The 23,241-nt window shown below is 57.4% G+C and overlaps 1 protein-coding gene across 1 annotated transcript in view; it reads right to left on the bottom strand.

Moving 5' to 3' along the window:
- Positions 1-23,241, bottom strand: part of CDH4 (cadherin 4) — a 511,528-nt gene that overhangs the window by 128,873 nt on the left and 359,414 nt on the right. Inside the window, exon 3 of the mRNA XM_047746454.1 lies at positions 9,744-9,970. Coding sequence (XP_047602410.1) covers positions 9,744-9,970 — 227 coding nt within the window. The remainder of the gene's footprint in view (positions 1-9,743; positions 9,971-23,241) is intronic.

The following is a 23,241-nucleotide window of genomic DNA, read 5'->3' as shown; positions in this document are numbered from 1 at the left end:
TGTCCTCAGCAGGCCCTCTCCAGTCCACTGTCTGGTGACCAGTCTGGGAGTCCTTGGTGATAGCAGTGACCACTCCTGCCCACTCTCAGGATGGAGGCGGACAGATCGTGGGGACGGTGGCCAGGCCATGAGAGGGAGGGGGCACGGACCGTGGGGACGGGGGTCAGGCTGTGAGAGGAAGGGGGGACAGACTGTGGGGAGGGGGTCAGGCCGTGACAGGGAGGGGGGACAGACTGGGGATGGGGGCCAGGCTGTGAGAAGAAGGAGGCACAGACCGTGGGGACGGGGCCCAGGCGGTGACAGGGAGGGGGGGGACGGACATGGGGACGGGGGACAGGCTGCGAGAGGGAGGGGGACTGGAATATGGGGAGGGAGGCTGAGGGACTGCAGCCCTGAAGCTAGGGGCCTTGGCCAGACTTGTCCTCACTGTGCTGGGGACCTGAGCAACTGTATGACCGGGACCTGAGGGCATCTGAAGCCCTGGGTTGGGGGGGGGGCGACACGGGTTCCATCTGACTCCCTCAGCAGGCAGGCGAGGCTACAGGCCTGGTCAGAGCATGTCGTGGGGCCAATGAGCCAAAGCCCCACAGCCTGGGTTGCGTCACCAGCAGACATTTCTTATCCCTGTCCTGGAGGCCAGAAGTCTGAGGTCAAGGTGTGGGCAGGGTCAGTTCCCGCCGAGGGCCATGGGGGAGAGTCCGCCCCAGGCCCCTCTCCTCGACTCCGGTGGCTCGCCGGCCATGTCCGCCTCCCCTGCTCTCTGCCTTCCCCCTTGCGGTGCTGTGTCCATGCGTGTCTGTGCCCGGAATCGTCCGCGTCCACGCGCATGCCTGCTCGAGGGACCGCACCTTAACGAATAGGTCCACCGAGCCCTTGTGACAAGCTCAGTCCTGCTCCGAGTGACGGCAGGTCAGGGCCCAACATGGGCTTCTCCGGGGGACGCCCTCAGCCCGTCCAATCGCGGAGCCCAAACCGCGCGGGGAGCCTGGGACGGCGGCCACCGGGCACAGGGTGTCTCTCATACATGCTGACGCGCGCATTACCAGCCGGGATTCGTCCCCGGAACAACAGTCTCTACACCCACAGGCCCCACTGCCCTTCCCCGTGTGAGCGCACGGCTTCATCTGCAGTGTTTGCTGCGAGGCCGGACGTCGCTCCGAGTCCCCGGGGGCGATCCAGCACTCCGGTGGGAAATATGTGACCTCATTTGCATTTTCTAATTGAATTGCTATCAGCTTTCCTGCAAGACTGCACAAAAAAAGTTATTCCAGATTTCAGCACGGCTGGTATTACCACAGAAAGGCCGCCTTTGAATCGTTGCTAAGAGAGGAAACGGAAAGGGGAAAACTTGCCAGATTTTTATGGTTCATCTCACTGGGGAGCTGTCAGTTTTGTCCAGCTCCACCGGTCGCTGAAAGCCCGGGCAGGGAGGCTGCACTTGGAGGAACCCGGGTGCGAGAGAAACGGGATTCACGGAACCGGGAAATTAGGGGGTCCCCGCGCTGGTCCTTGGGGATTTGCTTCAAAGCTCCTTTTGGCAAAGAGCTTCCTGGGACTTTCCAGGACTCTGCTCCCTTGGAGAAGGGGCTTTGTGTGTCTAGGACCTTCTGCCAGCAGCACCCCTGCTCGCTGTGTCCCCGTCTGAACTCCCCACCCTCCCCAAACTCAGCCAGGAAGCCCTCGGCACGCATTAAAAAAAGTTCCACCTAGAACTAAACTAAACCTAGTTTAGGTGGGGGCTGGGGTGGGCTGGGGTCATTTCACCTGTTTTCTTTAAGGACACCCCATCGGTCCCGCATCATGGACTGCAAAGACAGTCGTTCCTCCATTGTCCTGGGTAGGGCTCTGCCAAGTTTTTGTTAAGGGGTCAGATAGTTAAGGAGTTTAGGCGTCGCAGGCCTGAAGTGAAAGCGGGGATGTTACTATCGATATTTACACGACCCCTTCAAAGTACAGAGACTGTTCTTAGCTCGCAGGCCATCAAAAGGCAGGTGGCAGGTCAGATCTGGCTGCGGGCTCTACCGCACTGCCTCTGGCTCCACAGTGCCGGTCTTACACAAATCAAATGTCCGCGACATGTTTATGTGAAGCGGGTGAATTCCGCTGTATAAAATCATACCTCTGTAAAGGTGATTTTTAAAAGAACGTTAAGTATTTTTTTTGAGCTTGCCATTCTGCTCCATTTGTCTGATAACTTTGCTCCTAAAGCATCCCATTAAAAAAATATTTTATTTTATATTTGACACAGAGAGAGAGAGCGCAAGCAGGGGAGAGGCAGAGGGAGAGGGAGAAGCAGACTCCTGGCTGAGCGGGAAGCCAGATGTGGGACTCGATCCCAGGATCCTGGGATCATGACCTGAGCTGAAGGCAGAGGCTTAATGACTGAGCTACCCAGGCTCCCAAATCACCCCATTTTAATCACCGTGGTTCAGTGGATCTCAAATGGGGACGGTTTTGTCCCCGGGAGCATTTTGCAAAGACTGGAGAGAGCTTTGGTGGCAGTGAGGGTGGTGGGCGTGGGGGCTGGGGATCCTGTGGCACCTCCTATGGGGTGCAGGACAGCGTGCCCCACCACGGAGAATGATCCAGACTGAACTCCAGCAGTGCTGAGAGGTCAAGAAACGGCTTTGGTTTGCACATACACCTTACCACGTCCCAGATACAACTGCATTTTCGTGCTGTTCTGGGCTATTCCCGGTCCTCTGCGTTTTCATTTAAAAGTTTAAAGTCATCTAGCAGCGCCTGCTGGGTGGCTCAGCTGGGGAAGCCTCTGCCTTCAGCCCAGGTCAGGATCTCAGGGTCCTGGGATCGAGTCCCGCATGGGGTCCCTGCTCAGTGCCAAGTCTGCACAAGATTCTCCCTTTCCCTCTGCCCCATCCCCCTGCTGAATCTCTCTTTCTCAAATAAATAAATCTTGAAAAAAATTTGAAGTCCTCCGTCCGCCCTTCTATCAACAAGCAAGCACACAAGACACGCCGTAATTTTTGTTGGTTTTGTGTTGTCGAGTCTACGGGGCCTCTGGGGGATCAGATGTCACTGGCTCCAAAACTCTGAGTTACGAGCAGGCGCGCTTGGGTCTTCAAGGTCTTTGGTTGTTCTCAGCGACAGGAAAGGGTCCCGTGAAGGTTTCGTTAGGTTCATTCCTGGTTATGTGATCGCCTTCAACGCTGCTGTCATCGGCACCCGACTCAGATGTCATTTGGTGACTACTTACTCCTGGTGTGCGGAGGCGTAACTGCTTTCACACCCAGCCCTCTCCCTAACGAACCTCACTCAGTCAGCCCAGCTTCTCTGCGGGTCATTTCAGATTTTCTACATCCATAATCCTGCAAGAGACACTAATGCCGGTTCCGTTTCTTCCGCTCTCCTCTGCTTGCCTGACCTCGTGGGCTCAAGGCTCGAGCATGGGACGCGAGGACGTCCTCGTGCTATTTTGGACGTCACGGAGGCCTCCTATTCCCCGGGCTGCTGGCTGTGTGCCCTGGATGAGGTTAGGGACGGCCCCTTCTCTTCCTAGCTTGCTGGGTATTTCTTCCTGAATGGAAGTTACCTTCCATTTTAACAACGGATGTTCAGATGGTCGTGGGATATCCATCCTTTATTCTGTGCTGAATTACACGTACCCATTTTCCAGCGCTGAAGCTATCTTTGGCTCTGGGAACAGACCACGGCAGCCGTGCCTTGTCCCTTGCAAACACGGGTGCACTTGAGCTCCTTCCTGTTTTGCTCACGTGTTGTTTTCATCTATTTACGAGTGGCCTGGCGCGCAGCCACCCGCTGTCCTCCTGCCCCTTCAGGGTTCTCGCTGGTTTTGACAAGGCACATGTTCGGGGTCTCTGGCCGAGTGTGCACACACCTTCGGCCCCCCGCATGTGGGCGTGGCCTTGGGACACGGGTTTGAATTTAAATTTGTCCGTAATAACAACTAGTTCTGATTTTCTTCTCCCGTTAGATTCAGCAAGTTGATGACATTCCTGAAATGTTATCTTTTCAGGGATGTTCCCCCGTACGTCGGCGTAAGTGGTACGTGACCCACGGAGCCACGTGTGAGATGGGTCACGACGCCGTTTGCACGGTGGGTGAGGATTACTGGTGGTTTCCCTTCTCGGTCCGATCCGCTCGGGAGTTTACAGAGTCAGCTCTGTTCTGTGAATTCTACCATTTTGATTCCATTACCCTCTCCTCTTGGTTTTCCTGTTTCCTTCTTTCTCCTTTTTGCACTTCATTTCTTTCCCTAATTTCTTGGATGAATGTGCAGGCGGCCGGTTTCCACCTCCCTTCTGTTCTTAGGCATCTGGAAGGCTGCTCAGTCCGGCTGGCCCAGACCTCGGCTCCTCCTGCTGGTGTCAGTGCTCAGTCCAGGTTACTCTGGACCCTGCACGTGGCTCCTTCCTACCTGATGGCCCGTCGGAAGGCTCTTCACTCAGGATCCAAATCTATGGGGACTTTTTGGTCACCTTCCCTGTGACCGATTCCCAGCTTCGTCGCTCGGATTCTAAGCCTGTGGTTGGAGGTTCAGTCTCCGGTCGGGCCCGCTTCACGCAGGCCCTGAGCATCCTTGAAAATGACGCGGACGCCCCCTTGGTGGGGTCTGGGTTTCACACGGGAGGCCCAGACTTACTAAATCTGTGGGTCTAGTCTTCCTTTCCTGTTGATACTCTGTCTGCTTTCATGTACTCAGAGGAGCACGCCAAGTTTTACAATCGAATATTTGTTTCTTTCTCCCTTCAGTTCCACCAACTTTGCCTTAGTACCTGAAGCACACAGTTCAGGACTCGTGCAGCAACTGAGGGTCCGAGCGCCCAGCTCCCTTCTGGTGAGAGTTGTGTGGTATCTCCCCTGCCTGTTCCTACTTTCACTTTTTCTCCATCCTTGCCCTTTTTAGATCTGTCTTCTGTGACCTCTATAGAGTTGGGGTTTGTCTTTGATCTGTCAACTTCTTTCCTTTTAATTACACAAGCTCATCTTTTCCATTTATTGTAATAGATCTATACTTGCAAATCCAACAGCTTTCTCAAGCAGAAACATGGAGCTCCTCTGTCCTTTCCTTCCATTTTTTTGGATTGCTAAGTTTTAGTACTCTGCTTTCCCATCTATTATGTGAGAACTTAAACAATCTTATGACTTTTTTTTTTTTTTTAGGAAGGTCTACTTTTTTGGGCTCCCTACTTAATGGGGAGTCTGCTTCGCCCTCACCCTTTACCCTCCCCATTCATGCTCTCTCTCTTGCTTACTCTATCTCAAATAAATCAATAGAATCTTAAAAAAAAGACTACTTGCTTGAAAATTCACATTGTTAACAGAGGAAAAGAACAAATTATTATTATTTAAGGCACTTTTAAAAAAATATTGCCTAAATTTGCAGACTTGAAGAGGTGAAAACCTTTGCGCAGCAAGTGCACCCAGGAGGCCGGAGGGTTTGGCTCTCCTTTGCCTGGATCTGGATGTTATTGTTGGGGTCGATTCCACGTTAAAACATGTTAAACCCCTAGGGCCTGCCTGGGTCTACTTAGCCATAGTGACTCCATGTTGCCTAGGTAGACATTTTGTTGTTTAATAAATGCCTCAACAGTTATTGATATCAGTTCCAGGTAACTGTTACTAAAACACACACCTAAAACCAGGCCATTTTGTTTATATCAGTTCCAGGTAACTATTACTAAAACACATACCTAAAACAAGGCCATTTTTTGTTTAATAAATGCCTCAACAGTTACTAGTATTGGTTCCAGGTAACCATTGCTAAAACACACAGGTAGGAGACATCCAATCAGCCAAAGCCACATATGTAGATGCCTGCGATTGTGCCCTATAAAACTAGCCTATAAGACCAAGGGGCGTCGCTCTCTTCGGAGGCGGCCCTGGCCGGTCAGTCTGACTTCTAATGCTTGGCATAGAATAAGGCTTTGTGTAACTTTGTCTCAGTCTCGTTCGTTCCTTTGATAACGGACCCAACATTATTAAGCGACCCAGCGAGAGCAGAACGCGTCCTGTGCAATCATGTTAAAGTCCTGTGGGAATCCCATGGGAAGATGAAGATCTGTTATTATGACAGGTTTTTATCCCTTGTGTGCAAGGTCAGACACTACAGAGGCTTTAGGTGCCTCCTCAAGTTCAGATTTACTTCTGACCTGCAGGGCTGCCTCCCTTGGCCAGGACTCTACGTTCATCTTTAAGTGATGTGTCCACCACTGTGACCTTGTAGTGATTCTCCAAGACCTTGGAACAGGGGTCTTTGTCTTATCCAAGTTGTGTATTAATTTGATTTCCATCATTTTCCAGGATGATGTGAGCAGCCTGGGTCCTCTGACTCCATGCCTGCTTTCCTGCCCATGAAGTGTGTCACCTGCCGTGCTCACGGCTTTCTGCATCTACTTAATCTTTTCATGGCTTTTCCTTCTGGACTTTTATCACCAAGCACCCTGTTTCTGCCTGATGAACACAACCTGTGGCAGAATCTCTCGGGGTGCTTCCTGAAGGGGACTCCTACTGGGTAACAGAATCCTGTGTCTGTCACCACCCGCCGCCTTCTGGCACCCATGGTCCCCACGAGAAGCCAGCTCCCATGTCACCATTGTGCCTTCCCTGGAGCTGGCTTCTGTTTGCTTTCAGGGACTTCGGTTTTCAGACATTTTACCATAAAACGCCTGTCATGGATTGAATGTGTGTGTTCCCGAATTCCTATGCTCCAAGCTGATCCTCAGGGTGATGGTATTAGGAGGTGTGGCCTTGGGGGTGATTAGGATCAGAGGAGGTCATGTGGGTGGAGCTCCTGAAATGGGACTGGTTCCATCGGTGACTTTCTTCTGTCCCCTTGCTGTCAGGGGAGGATACAAGACAGCCAAGACAGCAGTCGGCAGGAGACCCACCTGGGGACCTGACCATGCTGCCATTCTGATCACAGAGCTCCAGCCTCCAGAACCGTGAGGAACACGTGTCTGTTGTCCACAAGCTGCCCAGTCTACGGTGTGTCCTTCCAGCAGCCTGAATGGACAAAGACAATGCCCGAGCGCTATTTTCTTCCTACTAGCTTGCGTAGAGTTCGTGGGGTGTGTTGGAGAGAAGCCTGGATGTCTGCTGCCATTATCTTTTCAAATGTTACTTCTGCTCCATTTTCTTCCCCCTCCGCCTCACATTCCAAACACGCATGTGCTGGGGCTTCTTGCAACTTCTCCAGTGCCTTTACTCTTCCTTCTGTGTTTTCCTTCTCTTTAACTCCTTGTGATTTAGCCTGAATGTTTCCTCTGACAATTTCTGCTTTGCTAATACTTTCTTCAACTGTGTCTAATCTGTAGATGTATCTATCCAGTGAGATTTTTCTTTTGTTTGTTATATTTTTCATCCTAAATTGTCCAATTCTTTTTTATTCTTCTAATTCTTTCTCAAAATCTTGTTTTAGATGTGCTTAAACACAGTAAGCAGAGATCTTATAATATCTATGTCTGATAACTTTGTCACCTGGAGTCACTGCGGGTCTTGTCCCTTCCCCACCGAGTGCCCAGTCAGTTTCAGCTGAGTGCTAGACATTGTGTATAAGAGAAGATGGGTATAACTCAAGGCCCAGTAAGATACCTTCCACCAGAGCAGATTTACATTTGATTCTGATAGGTGGTTAGGGATATCAGCAATATGGCATCACCTTGATCTATTTATAGACAGTGACGTTATTCGAACCTTGGCATTGGTCTCTATAAGGACATGTCGACTAAGTGACTCAGCGTCTCACACACACCTTCCTCCCTGCCCCCAGGAACCACCCTGGGGAGGGTTCAGTGGCTGTGATGGGCACAGGACTCTGAGGGTTGGGACCATGTGGATGACAGCAGGAAGAACTGTGTCCTTGTGGCAGGGCTCTTGCGAGTCTGCAATGTGTAGGACACATCATCTCATACAATACTTGTGACAACTCTTGTTATCCCATTTTCCAGATCAGTAAATCCAAGTAGTCATGTGACTTGTCCCAGAGCATCAACCTGTAGATTGGAGGATACTTGGCTACAAAGTGCAACCAGGCTCCTTTACGAAGCTGGGCTCAGCCACACCTAGAAAGCCAGTCTCACTCCTTTCTAGAACACCAATTCTCCCTTGCAGCAAAGGGGCTGCGGTCACATGGCTCAGCGTCCCCATCTGTAAAGTGGGGGCAGTGACAGGAGCCACTTGAGGGTCAGAGGAGTGGATGCCTTTTAGGAGGGGCCCAGGTACCATTCGAAAACGTTAGGACAAGGAAATTTGGGTTTGAAAGTAAGAAGAAACAAGGGCCCATCAGGTGACCTTAGATAGAGCAGGGCTGGTTGGGTGGGCTGTAGAGACGCTGCCCACCTCTCATACACACAGGGGTGTGGCTGCACAGCACCAGGCTGCTGGACTCACGGGATGGCCTGAGCCTGGGACATGGACTCGCTGTCTCCCCTTTCGACCCTTGGGTGTGGATGGGCCAGCCTGGTGTGGGCTAGAGGGCCCTTCACTGAGGACCGTCTAACTGCAGTCATCTTCAGAGCGTCAGGGGAGAAACTGAGTCAGAAACTGCATCATTAACAGCCTAATGAAAGGTGTGGTGATGCTTCAACTAGTGCCTCTTATATGAGGCCTCCGCGGACTTTCAGGACCTCTGTCCTCTGCTCACAGGCCCCTGGCTTCCGCATCACAGTCAGGGAGATGAGCGTTGACATAGCCGGCACTGGCCATCGGCCCCTGGCCCTGTGCCTGGAGGACCCCACCAAGGGCCGCGTCCTGGGGCCGCCCCCCGCCCGCCTGGACAGCTGCCTTCTCACGGGCACGGGGCTGGTCATCACCCCTCCGGGAGAATGGAGCCCGCGACCGTCTGTCTTAAGGTCTTCAGCACCCACACGGGGAGGCCTGGAACTTCGTTTCGAGGCGCGGCCCAGGTCAACACACCATGAGGGCACTTGACGTCCTTCCCCGGCGGATCAGCTCATCACCAGCGGGCAAAGCCACCCACCAGAGTCACGGCTTTCTCTTACCTACCATAAACCGCCTCTACTTTGTTTACAAACAAGATGAAACAAAACACGGCCACTGTTTTCCCAAGGTGGGATCCTTGGCACACCTGCCTTACAAGATGTTCCATGACGAGGGTTCCCTGACCAGCAGGCTTGGGAAACTTGCAGTCTGCCCCCGCCCCGGCCCCCCCAGCCCCCGGCAGCTCCCAGAGCACATTAATTATGTGAGGCTCTGGGTAAATCCACAGAAAGGAATCTGATCGATTTGCTTTAACCCTTTGCTTCCCAGGGCTCCTTTCCGAGGGGATGCCAGGGATGCCGCGGAGGAGTGGCTTCAAGAGGCATGTTCTCGGTTGCTGACGCACGGCACATGCGTCACGGTAATGCTGGTGGCCCCCAGGGCCCCCCGGTACCCGAAAGGGTTTCAACACTTGGGCTGATCCCCAGGCGCTGAGCAGCTGGGACCTGTCGTAAGGGCCACCCCGGCTGGTGCTCCCCTGCTCACCTGCCAGCCCCAGGCCTGAGGCCCAAGCTGCAGGCGGGAGAGACCCAGAATTTCAGGCGCCCAGTGAGGAACGGGAGGGAACAAGTAAGACCGTCCGGAGGGTGAGCGCCGTGCATTCCCACGGGCGTGGGGCCCCTTGAGGCAGACGTCCCTCAGGAAGGGGGCAGGTCAAAGGGTCCCCTGGGGCTGGCACAGCCCGCTGAGATGTCCCACTCTCGGGGAGCCTCTGTGGAGGGAGGGAGGATGCGCCCCAAGCTCCGTGTGAAGTCCCATCTTACCTTGTGCGCGGAGCGGGCAGACGAGGGCTGGGCCACCAGCAGGCGCACCACGGCGTCCCATCGCTCAGCCGTCTGGCTGTCCCACGCGGTCACAGTGAACGCCACCTGCTCAGAGGGGATCCACAGCTCCCGGGTGGCAAAGACCGTCCCATCTGCCTCGACTTGGAAGTCCGTGCTGTTGGTCTCGTACTGTGTCCCTCTGGTCCCCAAACAGCGGATGAACGTGACTGCAAGTGGGAAGGGAGACAGGGTCAGGACTGGGCCGGCGAGCGGAGGGGACACGGGTGCTCGCGTGCTTGCCGTTAAGCCACAGGTTCTTGGTCTCCCAAGGAGCAACGCGGGGAAAATAATGAGTAACTGATTTTTTGACCTTCAGGTATTGGGTTTCATCTCTCCTGCTTGGGGAATTAGCTGTCGGCCGTCGCAGGACATAAAACCGCATAGGGTGCGTCCTTCTCCATTCTAGCTGGCAGCCAGCTGCGCTCCGTCCCCGCACACCCACCTCTCTGCCCTTACCCCTGAGTCTGTGAGTGGCCCGGCGGGTCTGCCTGCCTGAGAACGGCCCCCCCAGCCGCCCCCCAGCCCCGGCAAACCCCGAGCTGCCAGCTCGCTCACTCGCTCGCTTGCCCGCCACAGATGTGTGTTTCCACCCCAAGAAGGAGCCGAGAGGGCAGTGTTCTCACTGAGGCTCCAATCTGCTGTGTTCTTGGTGCTTCTTATCACCCAGCGACCCAACCTGACCCCCGCAGACTGGGTCGGGGCAGGTGGGGCAGGACCTGGGGGCAGTTGGGGGCTTTAGGACCTGGACGTGGGGCAGTGGGGGCCGCGGGTTTCCCGATACCCCGGCGCACAGTTTTGCTTCCCACGCAGGAATTAGGCACCGCATCAATGGGCCCTGCTGAGGACTCTGTCGAACCAAGATGCCAGGAAGGACCCTTCGGAAGCCGCGCGTTGACCGGGACCACATTAGTGAGTTTCCTACCCAAGTGTGCGTGCAGCTGTCGTCAATGCTGTGCTAAAAGGGGGGGCTCCGGCAGCCGGTGTCACATTCCCTGAGAGAAACGGTGGAGGAAGTTACCTGGTGTTTGTAGAAGGGCAGGTCTCTCGGCACGTGCAGTGGGAGGATTGGTTTTTAAAGCAATGTCACTGTCACAGCTTCCATGATTTAATTCCTATTTATTCCAGAAACTAAAAAAAGCACGTTGATGTTACATCCGATAAAGTGTTTCTCCCTGTGTTCACCTTTCGTTGTCGTCTTGAAATAATAAATGAGGCGCATGGGCCTGGATCTCACCTACTTCACGCACACGTCTCCCCCTGCCAGCGCCTCCCACGCCTGGGCTTGCTGTAAAAATGTTTCCAAGCGTGAGGACGCCAGGCGCCTCTGCCCCGTCCAGTCCGAGAGGACAGGAGCGTGGACTGCTGGGCTCACAGTCCTGGCCCTCGGACGCTGAGGGCACCTGGGGCTTGGGCGGGTCGTGGCTCCAGGAAAGCACCCCCTATGAGGGAATAACTGCGTTTCCTTTCAAGTGACTAGAAAATCCCACACCATTCTCCCACCACCACGTGCCCCGACAGCAAATTAAAATCAGCAACGAACTGAGCGGATCAGTCATTCCCGACGCCCAACTGTCACGACAGAGATAAACATGACGGGTCCATGAATGTTGGGAGATGAGCCCCACATACATGAACAAGCTCCTTGTTGTCTATGTGTGAATTTCTAGGAGCGCGAACGGCCTCGGGCAGTGGCGGGAGGACTTAGACGTCGACACCGCTGTATTTAAACCGAAGTCACAGGGTTTGGGTGACGTCTAGGAAAGCAAAGATGTGGCCCCAGTGGGAAATCTGGAGCCCTGTCTGCCGGGACCCTTTAGACGATGCACGTCCCTGGAGGTGGGGGAGACCCTCAAGGACGCGAAGATGGCGCCATCGAATGCGCCGGGACGTGCGGCCCCAGCAGTCAGGCCCGCGGGATGAAACCGGTGCTTCCCCACACGTGTGTGCACAAGATCTTCGTGGGCTTTAAAGGTCGACGTCTTTCCAGCCCGTCTGTCAGGGACCGGCTGGTCTCGCCAGAGCAGGGCTGTGGGTCAGCGGGGAGGCTGCCTCTTCCCCTGGGGGCCCTTTTGGGCATGTGGAAGAGCATGGCCGTAGCCGCTGGTCACCTGGCTCGCTCCCTCGGAGGGGCCAACTGATAACACGGTGCTCGCGTGGGAACAAGTGCAGACAGGCACTGGGCCCTGCCGCCTGGACCCCTGCCACCCCACCACGCAGGCCCGGGCACCGCATGGGGCTTCTGCCTGCCGATCTCAGAGTTCTGGAAAGCCAGCTCCACGTGGCCCAGAGTACCGACTTGTCCTGTCCACCCTTAGGGCCACGGTGCCGCCGCTGGGCACCACATGCCTTCCAGCTCCTGTGTAGACCAGGCCAGCCCCAGGTCGGAGCGTGGCCGCCACCCTGCGTGGGTTTCTAGACTGGCTTGGGACAGGACTCGGGGCGCCCAAGCTTTGGAACCATGGTCTGCGTGACGGCAGGTGTGGTCAGGACTCTGGGTTTCTAGCCCGTTCAGCCCTGCTCACTGGGAAGCAGCCGGACCCCAGGGCTGCAGCAGCCCTGCTCCCTGGTCCTCGAGGGCCACACTGCGTTCTGTCTGGAATTCTCTCTTTCTGTGTCTTGCCTGTGCCCACTTGGACTGCCAAGTGTGCGAGGACAGGGCTGCTGTCCTGGCCTCCCGCCGCGTCTCTGGGGCCGAGAAGACGCATCTGGTCCAGCTGAATGTAAGGGGTCCCCGTGGGAAAGAGCCCCCCACGCTGCTGCTGCGTCAGCACCCCAGGCCACGAGGGTGAGCCTCCCAACGTTAACAAGTTGTGTCAATAGCTCCCTCGATGTATTTGTTTTTGATCTCATTTCTCCCTTAGTTTTCAGAAAAAAATTGAAGTCCCATGAGGTTCTGGAAGAAACGTTTCCCTCAGTGTTTCAGAGCAAACCGGCACACGCAGAGAAGCTCCAGCTCTGATTAAAGTCAGGTCGTGCGTCCATCCTGCTTCCGCCCCGGGCTCTCGGGGAACGGGCGCCGGCGCTCTGCTGGGTACAGCTGGCCAGCGGCGTCCCCATTCTGCGCGTGAGGAAACTGATTCCCGGAGACACTCTGCACCTTCCTGAAGCTGTCAAGAGCCGGAGGCAGGGTGCGGCAGGCTTCCCGGAACCACGCCAAGCTGGCAGGGGGACCCTCCTTGTTTTTCTTTTTAAGATTTTATTTATTTGAGAGAGAAAGAGAGAGAGAGGGAGGGAAACACGAGTGGGAGAGGCAGAGGGAGAAGAAGACAATCCCAAGCAGATTCTGTGCGGGGGGGCCCGAGGGGGGGCTCGATCCCAGCACCCTGAGATCATGACCTGAGCTGAAACCAGGAGTCAGACGCTCAGCCGAGTGTGCCCCCATTGGCCCCCTGGGAGACTCCCATGTCCGGCTCCGTGCGCATCTCGGTTCTCCAAAGGACACTTTGTGCCTTGTTTGGAGAAACCCACCCGGGTCAGTACCTGCGCCTGGTCACCAACCCCGCAGTGCCCCGGCCCTCCTGGATGGTGGCCCCAGCCCCACCCATGGGGAAAGGCCCCCCCTTCCCGGGATCCCCCGAAGGCGACCTGCCTGGGAGCTCCTCTGTGTCCTGGGCCGTGACGCAGGATAGCCATGCTCCTGCTGCCCGCGGCTCTCTGTGGATTGCTAATTGCTTCCATCAGTTTTAAACAAACTTGACAAGAGAGAGGAGTCCCGAGAGACATGAAATCTAATCATTTAAGTACACACCGCCATGGCCCCACTGCCTCTGGTCCCTCGGCGGTGGCGCGGGGAGGCCGGGGAGGAGGTCCGTGGGCAGCTCCCGTCTGTCCGCTCGAGGATCGCCCCCGGGAGGGTGGGGAGGCCAGCACCTGGCCGTGCCTGGTGCTGCAAACGCTGGGGACCACCGATGTCAACACACGGTCCTGGCCACGGGTGCCATGGGGCAGGTGTGCGCTGCAGCCATGTCCACACTGGCCCAGGCCCCTTTGGGGCACAGCTTGAACCCAGGTCTGTGCTTGACAAGCAGGGGCCTCTCCAAGCTTCTCTCCCTGTCCTTGCTGTGGCCAGGACGAGCCTTGCCCAGCGTAAATGCCTGCTTGTCGGACACTGGACGGGATGCACATGACCCTTTTGACTGAGGAGATAGGCCTAGGGGAGCAAAGGCTCTTGGCCAAGATCATACAGGGTCATGCATTCCACAAACATCTGGGGTCCTCCTGGTGCCTGGCCCTGGGGTCTCCTGGGGAATAACAGACTGGAGGCTCATCTGGGAGGTGAATGGAGGGAGACAACGAGGTGGCTTGAGTCCTAGACGCTTCCATGGGGTCAGCAAGGAAGGGGACCCAGACCCGGCTGGAGGTCCCCAGGGGCAGGGATGGGAGCCTGGCAGGATGAGTGGGGTCAGCCGGCACTCGGGATTCTGACTCTGTGGGATCCTGTCTCTGCCCCCTGGGGGCCCCATCCCCCCTCCCCAGCTCTGAGCGTAGGAGCAGCAGCCCTTGGAGTCTGGCTGTGGACGCTGGGCAGGCCCTGGACAGCATGGATTTGATTTTCAAGCCCATGTTCTGTTCTAGGAAGATGCCCAGAGAAGAAGGTAGGCCACTCTGCCCACTGCCCGCTGGTGTCCACCCTGTTCCTGAAGCGCACACAGACACGGCGACATCCGCCTCAGCGGCTGCGAAGGCCCGTCAGGACACACCAGCGGAACGCGAGTGCCGGGAGAGCCCCGGCTGGACCCGGGGAGGCTGAGCTATTCAGCGTGCAAAGGAGTTCAGCATTTCACTTCTGCGGCTGGCCCCCCCGCCCCCGCCCCTCGCCAGGAGGTCCGTCAAGCCGAGTGGAGCCTGGTGGGCATTCCCGGCCTGTCGTGCTCCGGCTGGGACGCGCTGGTGCGGTAAGCGGCAGACGTGCCCCCGGCCACCTCGTGTCATGCATGCGGGTCTCCTCTGTGCTGGATGCACGTTGGCCTCCGCTGTCCGGGCGTCCTGGCCGAGGACCACTCGGGGGCCTGTTTGGTTGGACTTTCCCAGGGGGACCCCCTGTGTGCGCCACCTCCCGGAGCCCACGTGGATCCTGCTCCCCGACGAGGGGGTCCTGCCCTGTGATGGAGGTGACCCCGCACACCAGAGCTCAGGTGGGTGGCCCCACTCACCCCCATTTACAGACAGGATTCGCTCATGGATGCAACAGTCAGCAGAAGCCAAAGACAGTCACTGCCAGGGAGAGGTCGGAGTGGGGGCGGGTCAGAAATTAAGTCGTTACCGCAGAAATGTAAGGCTCCCAAGGGGGCCACGCCGGTGGAGAAGGAGCCAGGCTCTGTGAGAGCCCGACCTGGACTTGGTGGGGCAGAGTGCTCCCGCGAGGCTTGGGCAGGCCACATGGACAGCACATGCAAAGGTCCTGTGGCAGAGATATTTCAGGGTCTCAAGGACCCAAGAACTAGTGTGACTGCAGCAGGGTCTGCTGCAGGTGACCAGAAGGTAAGCAAGACTGGCCCCACACTCCAAGGGATAGGCTGAGGGAGGGGTCTCCGAGCCTGCTGACCTAGGATACCCACCTTTGGTGATCCTGGTAATCCATGCCTGCACGGAGCACCCCCCTGGGGGAAAGGGCCGCCAGGCATGCAGCAGGGTCCTGAGTGGACGTGACACCCCTTTTTGGGGCCAATGTTAAGAGAGGGTTACAACCTCTGACCATAGAAACAGCCTAGTGAGCAGAGCTGGGAGCCCAGCGCTGTGACCTCAGAGGCGCGCCCTCAAAACCCAGTGACAGAGTGGATCACAGGACCCTGAGCAGAAGGCTCCAGTACCCGCCACAGACCCGTCCGCTGGGCACACAGAACTTCAAGAACCAGGAACAGAAGGCACAAAGGAAGAGGAACAGGGCGTGTGGGCAAGGGTCCCCCAGCAGGGACACCTGGTCCCGGGTCCCGGGCAGGGAGGCATCCAGGGCGATGGGAGGTGAGGTCGTCCCTAGGGACCTTAGGACTCACCCACCCTTGTCCTGGCACCCCCGAGAGGACCTCGCATGGGTCATCTGTCTGGCTTGGCTGCAGCCCCTGATGACATCTCCCTAAATGTCCTGCCATGAGGCCATCTGGTGACTGTCCCCACTGCCCACGCACAAGGGGGAGCTGGTGCCAGCACAGTTGGAAGGCGGATGGTGGCTGGGGGAGGAGGAAAGAGTAGCCACTGACGGGAATGGGGTCTCCTGGGGCGTGGGAAGATGTTTGGAACGACACAGCAGTGACCACGCCAGATCGCAAACACACTGGACGCCACTGGGCTATTCACTTCGAAAAGGGGGAATCTACAGCAAGTGAGTCCAATGTCCCTAAAAACAGTTTCTGGGGCTCCCTGAGTTCCCAGCTCTTGCCTGCAGGACTGGCGGGGAAGGATCTCCCCGGAAGGGCCTGTTCTGTCCCGGCGACCTTAGGACCAGCCTGAGGCATGTGGTCCTCTCCCTCCCTGTCTCTCTCCCGCCCCGTCTCTCACCTCCCCTGTCCCGTGCACAGACCAGAGTGCTCACGGCGGGAGGGGGACAGAGGCGCTGACATGGCTGAGAAAGGTGCATGACGTTCCGGCCATGTACAAGGTGCAGAAACCCCAGGGTCCTAAGTGAGGGGCAGGGAGGGCACACGGGTGTTAAAGGACGTTACGTGAAGGAGGCCACATCTGAGCTCAAATTCCAGAAGCTACTTGCATGACTGCCTAAGATCTGAGCGAGCTGCTTGTGTCCATGTGCGGACAGCTGCATGGCTCCAAGTTTCCAGAATTTCCCGGGAGTGTCCCAAACAGACAGAATGCCAGGAAAATGAACCGCCCCAGCCTGCCGCTGTAGTGCGACCTGACCGAACTCCCTAGAAGACAATTAATTACGGTCGGGAATGCATGCATTTACTTGAGTAATTCCACGAGCCCTTACTGACCCCCTGTGACACGCCATCCTTCTCCCTCTGGGCCCCGGGCACTTTGAATGCTTCCTGAATCGGTGCCCCAAATGCAAAGCTCGCAGCAAGCCTGACGCTATCACGTTTTTCTTAGGATTTAGTGCATTCATGGAACTTGCAGCTGGTGAGAATCTCACATCCTTCCCAGGCCCCGGGGTCTGTGGCTCGGGTTCCGGGCTCTGGCCAGTTCTGAAACTGAAGACCATGACGATTTGAGCTCACGGTGTGTAGCTTCTTTTGTTTTTCCAGGATGGAGCAAAATTCTTGCTTCAAAACTCATCCCCTCCTCTGGCCTGGCCCCGCTGGCTCCTTGTGGGCTCTCCGCCGCTGACAACGACGTGTGCAGCCAGGCTCATCGGCTGCGTACGTGGGAGACGGGAGGTGGAGATCGGGAAGCGTGGCAGCTCCCCACACTGACAGGCTCGACGTTTAACCCTTTACCCTCATCACTTTTAATTGCCCGCTGGGTGAGAGGAGCAAGGTGGGTGCTGGCGTGCGGGGAATGGGAGCGAGGGGCACCCGGACCCCTTGTCGCCAGCAGGGGCCGCCTGACATTTACAGGGGCGGGAGGCTGTGTTTCCTACTGGAAATTGCGTTGTGGTTATGAAACATGCCTTTTTGTTATTTTTCTTGTTAGGTGAACTGAGAAAGATCAAATGAGCCAGACGTGAGCTTGTAGCTGGGGCTGTGCTGAGGGAAGTTCACCCAACAGTCTGTCTTCCTTCTGTCCTCCCTTCCCCACCCCCTCCCATCCATCCATCCCTTCTTTCCTCCGCTCACCTGCCCAGCCAGCCCTCCCTCCCTCCATCCGACACTCACCGCACCTCCATGGTCCAGGCACCATCCAGGTGCTGGGGAGCCAGAGAGGGTCAGGGCAGCCCTGGGCAGCAGGAACTTGGAGTGAAGATCAAGGTTGAAAGGGGGTCAGGGCCCACCAGGGCCCACCACTCTGTGCCAAGTGCCCCCAGGGTGACTCTTCTCCCACTGACCCTCCGGAGGAAGGCCCCCTGTGCAGGGACCTGTGCCTCAGGGATGTGAACCCGAGGGTGTAGCCAATGTCCTGGCAAGGACGGCCAAGTGGTCACCATGGGCCCCACTGTGACGGCTTACAGTACTTCCTCCATTTTAAACTGATGTGTGTTCAAACCAAAGGCGACCCTTCCTCCCCAGCCTGAAGACGCCCTGACCCTTAGGCCCTCGGAGTTCCCAGCCCCCACCCAGGTCTCGGGTGACCCCTCAGTCTGTTGTCCCCGTTGGAACCACTCCCTGCCGGGCTGTTTGTAAGGTTCCGACAAGAACCAGAGCCTCCCCCGCAAACCTCGGACCACAGATACAGGCCCCTCCGCCGTCCTCCTGCCCCTCGTCTCCACACCAGCCGTGGTGGGGACACACGGCGGAGCTAATTCATTCCAAATCGGTTCAGTCCTTCCTGTCTGAGCACGAATACTAACACCCAGGTTTGTTCTGTGCATGGAGTGTGCCCATGCATCGGGCTCCCGGCTGTGCCTAACCGTCTCGTGTCCCAGGAGAGCATGGGGTGCACACCCTCAGGGGCCTGCGTGGCGTAGGCATCTCCACCATCAGCCGTGCTGGCTACCCGGCTTGTCCCTCCTCCTCGTGGTCCACGGCTCAGCCCCCCTGGGCCTGTTTGTCCCACAGTGTACGGTGCTAGCTTGCCGCCACGGTGTGAGCTGGGATGCTCTCTCCTGCGTGGTGCCGGCCACCCTTCCAGCTCCTGTCCCTGCAGCTGTGGGCCGCGGGCCTGTTTGTCCCCAAGGCTGCCTCCTGGTCGCTTCTTCACGGCTCCAGCCGCTGCCGCCGGTCTGCAAGCTCGGGCTCCCGTGTCCTGCCACCTCCAGCACCTCCCCCAGGGTCCCCAGCACCCGGTGGGTGCCTGGGGATGTGGCTGGAAGAGATGCACATGTCCCGTTTCCCTTAGCTTCAAACATGAGCGTGCAGTGAACTGAGCAGCCCTGAGAGGCCACGGGGGGACCCAGATGCCATTATTAAGTAGATGAAGACCATCGAACAGGCCACATGTCGCAGGGCCGAACGCTGCGGCGTTCCGGAAAAAGCACAGCCCAGGAGACAGCAGAAGACCAGTGCTTGCCCGGGGCTGGGGAGGAACCAGTGGGGCGCGGAGGAGTCCAGGGCAGCGGGAACGCTCTGTGTGACGCTCCAATGGCTCATGTCACGCGTTTGTCCAAACCCGCGGAAAATGCACCATCAGGAGTGACTCTAATACAAACCGCGGCTTCAGTTCATAACCACCCATCGACACGGCCTCGTGGGCGGTAACACCCCTCACCAACGCAAGGTGCGAGTGGTGGGGGAACCGCGTGTGTGGGGGGAGGGAACTCCCTGCACTTTCTGCTTTATCTTCCCATAAACCTAAGATTGCTTTAAAAAAGGTCTATTAAAAAATGGATATTCAGTACCCGTTAGACATTCTTTCTCCAGAGAAAACACACAGGCTCTGAAATGTTAAAAATCCCATTTGAAAGCAAAACATTGAAACCTCTCTCGTGCCATTTCATTTACGGCAGGAGCATAAAACCTGCTTCTCCCTTGGGCTTTCTTCCTCATGCATCGAGCGCCACGCTCGAACCATCACTGACTTCATTTCTCCGAGGACATTCTTCCCGTCCAAGAAACATCAGCTGAGGCGGCGACAGACGTGTGCCCTCGTCTGAGTGGCCTGTGTCTTCCAGCACACCCCCAAGCCCCACTACTGCCCCGGAGGCTCTCAGCGACCGTTGTTAACATCTACGGTGCAGCGTGGAACCCAGGGGCACCGCGGGGAGGGGTGGTGTCCCCGTGACTGCAGCAGCGTGCGTGCGTGGCCCCCGCGGGGGGACCAGGGGCATGAGACAAGTCTGGGACCCGTTCTGGGACCCGACGAGTTCTCTAGGTTCTGGTTCTACTTAACTGTCCTTTGTTGGAGGAAAAGGAAGGCCAGGGCGCTGCAGATGCAGAAGTGGGGTGGCGGGGGAAGACGTGGGACGTGGGGGCTGTTTGTGGCGCTGATCCCTCCCCCAGCGGCAGTCAAGACCACCATCGGGGCTCTTCATTAGTCAGCCACACAGACGCCCATCAGGACAGAGCACGGAGACTCTGAGCTGGGGGCGTCTCCAAAGACCCACCCTCCCACACCCGCAGGGGGGGCGAGCCGGACCTGACCGAGGCACGTGCAGCCAGGCTGGGGGACGCGACAGGCAGCCCCGGAGGACGCTGTCCTTCGTGGCCTTGACTGCTGGTCATTCCCACTCTAGAAAGGAGGGCTGGGGGGAGGGGCGTGCTTCCCAGTGAGGGCCCGAGGCCAGGGCACGGGCTCCGGAGGGAGGGAGGGCCCTTCAGTGCAAACCTCCACGTGTGGGGATGTGGGAGTCATCCTGATGGCCACATCCTGATGGCAGACGTTGGGCTGTGCTCTAGGATATGGGGCTCCCTGAGTCCTAGAGGGGTGGGTGTCCCTGTCTGGTCCCCTGCCCTCTCACCCAAGGTTCTGGGAGTCCATCTGACTCTCTGGAGAAACAGGGGTGATTTTTGACTATCAAGAAGAGAAGCGCATGTTGTTATTGAATATCTGAAACTAACATTTCATGAACCACGACGGACGAACATGTTTTTGAATTTTCTTTCTTTCACTCATTCAATCTTGACCTGCTTGTCCACTCGGGTGTCCTGCCAGGCACCGGGAGTCCAGTCCCTGGCTGAATCCTGGCAAATCCCGTGACTCTCATTTCCAGAAGAACAGGCTGAAGAAACAGGTTCACCGACCCCCTGAAATTCCCGGCCAGCCAGTGGCAGAGCTGGTGTGGACGGGGGCTCCTGGCTCTGCTGCTCCCTAACCCCCAGGTCTGTGCAACCAGGAGCACCCCCTTCCCTCTATTCCAGAGGTGACCGCGGTCATCCCTGAGTGAAGAACCGGGCGGAGGAAGGGCTGGCTGGTTTCCCAGGGTTAGGATATTCTATCCTTCTCCCACTGTCTCGCTACGACGAGCTTCACGCGTGAAAACCACACACAGGTGTCCGTTCACAAACACATGATGGACGGCTTGCCCCCCACGATGGACTGCTCAGCACACACGTGATGGACTGATTGCCTCCGATGATGGACCACTCGCCCCCCACGACCCTCCACAACGGATGGCCCGCTCCCCACGTGGGACAGCTCACCCCAACAATGGACGGCTTGTACCCACCTGTGATGGATACCCTCCACATGATGGACGGCTTGCCCTGATGAGGGACAGCTCGGCTCATGGCCGCCCCCCGACAATGGGTGGTTTGCCTCCCGAGGATGGACAGCTCATCTCCCCCCATGATGGATGCCTCGCCCCCAAGGCTGGACGGCTCGCTCCGACGCTGGGAGTGAGCGGCCGGGCCCACGCATACCTGTGGCTGAGGGAACCAGGCAGGTCTCTTCTCACATGGTGAACGCCGCACCGGGAGGGGTGCTGGAGGGAGGCGCTGGAGCTGACAGCCAGGGCTCAGGGGAGCCAGGTCTGCGGTGCCCTTCACAGCCCAGGACATAGGACCGGCTATTTTTAGAACCTCCAGCCTCCCTCTTATCAGCCTCTTCTCGTCAGGACGCAGCTAATGAAATCATTTGTGATTACGGCCCAGGTAGCGATGACTCTTTCCTGTCCCCGGAGGCCACCTCCCTGCAACTCCTCCCCCCCACCCCTGCATTTCTGTGCAGGGCTGGGGGAGCAGCTCCCGCAGGTCTCCAGACCTGCTTACGAGTTTACGCTGTTTCACCAAAAGGACAGTTTGGGGCTACTCTTCGGAAGCTTCCCTGCTCTGGCTGCCCCACCCGTTCTCAGTTTCCTCTCAGAGGTCCCACCTTGCTGTCCTGGATACCAGGGGAGGACGTGGTATTTGGGGCCCTGGGAAGGTTTGGGATGGCGCCCCCACTGAGCCATCAACAGGGGCTGGAACGCAGAGGGGGCCCTGGCTCTGAGTGTGGGACTGGCTTCCTGCCGTGCTCCTCCCCGCCATGGACCCTGGGGAGGTCTGCGGCCACCGTGGCCCCTGTGGGCTCAGCGTCCAGCAGATGAAGGAGCAGATCCATGGGAGGTATCCGTCCGTCTGCTGTGTCTGTCTGTCTGCTGTGTCCGTCCATGTACTGCCTGGCCTAGCTTGCCCTCCCATGTTGCCACCTTGGGGAACCTCTGTTTTCCAAAATGGGGAGACAAGGTGAGCAAAGCCTATGCCCTGTTGTCATGGTGCGGCCATTCTAGTTGGGGGGACAGAAAAAGGGGATGTCATGGGACGGCTTTGGGGCTTTCAGAGCTCCGGAGAGGCATAAGACAGACAGGGAGGAGAAGGGCAGGGACGGTCAGGAAGGCAGACTCCTGGCTCTGAGCAAAGGGAACGGGGCAGGGGACACATGCATGCACGTGCACACACATGGGAGTGTGTGGACACATGCACGCACGTGCTCTCCACCAGCCCCTAGCACCCTGCAGCTGGGTGCCTGCAGGGGCAGATGGTGCAGATGGGAACACAGCTCCCACCTCTCACCTACACCCCAGAGGTGCTAGAGAACATCTTCTGGGACTAACTGTGTCAGTTACAAACATGCACATGAACAAAACACGCTTTACCCTTTGCCCTGGGCCGCAGATGGACATACGAGGATGGACAGTTAGAGGTTCGAGCCTCAAAGTGGAACCCTCCAGGTCCAAGCCCCCAGGTGGACAACGTGGACCGCAAACAGTCCCTGCAGTATGGGGTGAGCCCATCTGCTGCTGTGATGGGAGGGCGCCGGACGTCTGGGCCAGGGCTGACTGCGGGCTACGGGGGACAGGCCCCGCTGGATTTTGTGGGAGGGCGTGGGCACCTCAGGACCCAGAAGCCTGAGGACTTCTTCTCAGGGCTCTGAGCTCGCAAACGCCGAAGTCTTCGGGGTTCTGGGAGGAGTCTTGACCAGAGTCTGGGTAGGACGCGAGGGTCTGAGCTCTGTGGCTGCAACGGTGGTGGCCTCCAGCCAGCGGCGGGGTGGCTACGGCGCAGACCTGGGCTGCCAGTGCCCACACGCCAGGGTGCACATACTTCTCACACTGGGACGGGGACGCTCTCCACAGGTGTGGGGACGGCTCGACACAGCGCGGCGTCGGGACCGTCAGACCTCCACGCGCGCCCTCCCAGCGCCGGCGGCCCCACGCGCCCAGCACATCCCCAGCTTTGGATTGCTGGGGCGGAACGTAAACACGACCCTGAACTTGACCACCCTGCTCCCTACGCCCAGGCCAGCTGCCAGCCATTTTTCTAAAGTAAATAAAAAGGACTAGAGAAAGACAAACACACGTCTCCCTTCTCTCAATCACGCCAACAGCCTGGGCCTCCATCCCTGGGTCTCACATAATCAGACCTGGGGCTCACATTGGCTTTGAGATATCTAGGGACCCCCTCCCTTGAGATGAGCAGACCCTTGGCGGTGGGGGATGGCAGCATAAACCAAGGGTGGAAGTGTCTGGTGT

The sequence above is a fragment of the Lutra lutra genome, chromosome 9 (genome assembly GCF_902655055.1).
Source record: "Lutra lutra chromosome 9, mLutLut1.2, whole genome shotgun sequence".
Lineage (NCBI taxonomy): Eukaryota > Metazoa > Chordata > Mammalia > Carnivora > Mustelidae > Lutra > Lutra lutra.
This window is presented reverse-complemented; position numbering and strand designations above follow the sequence as displayed.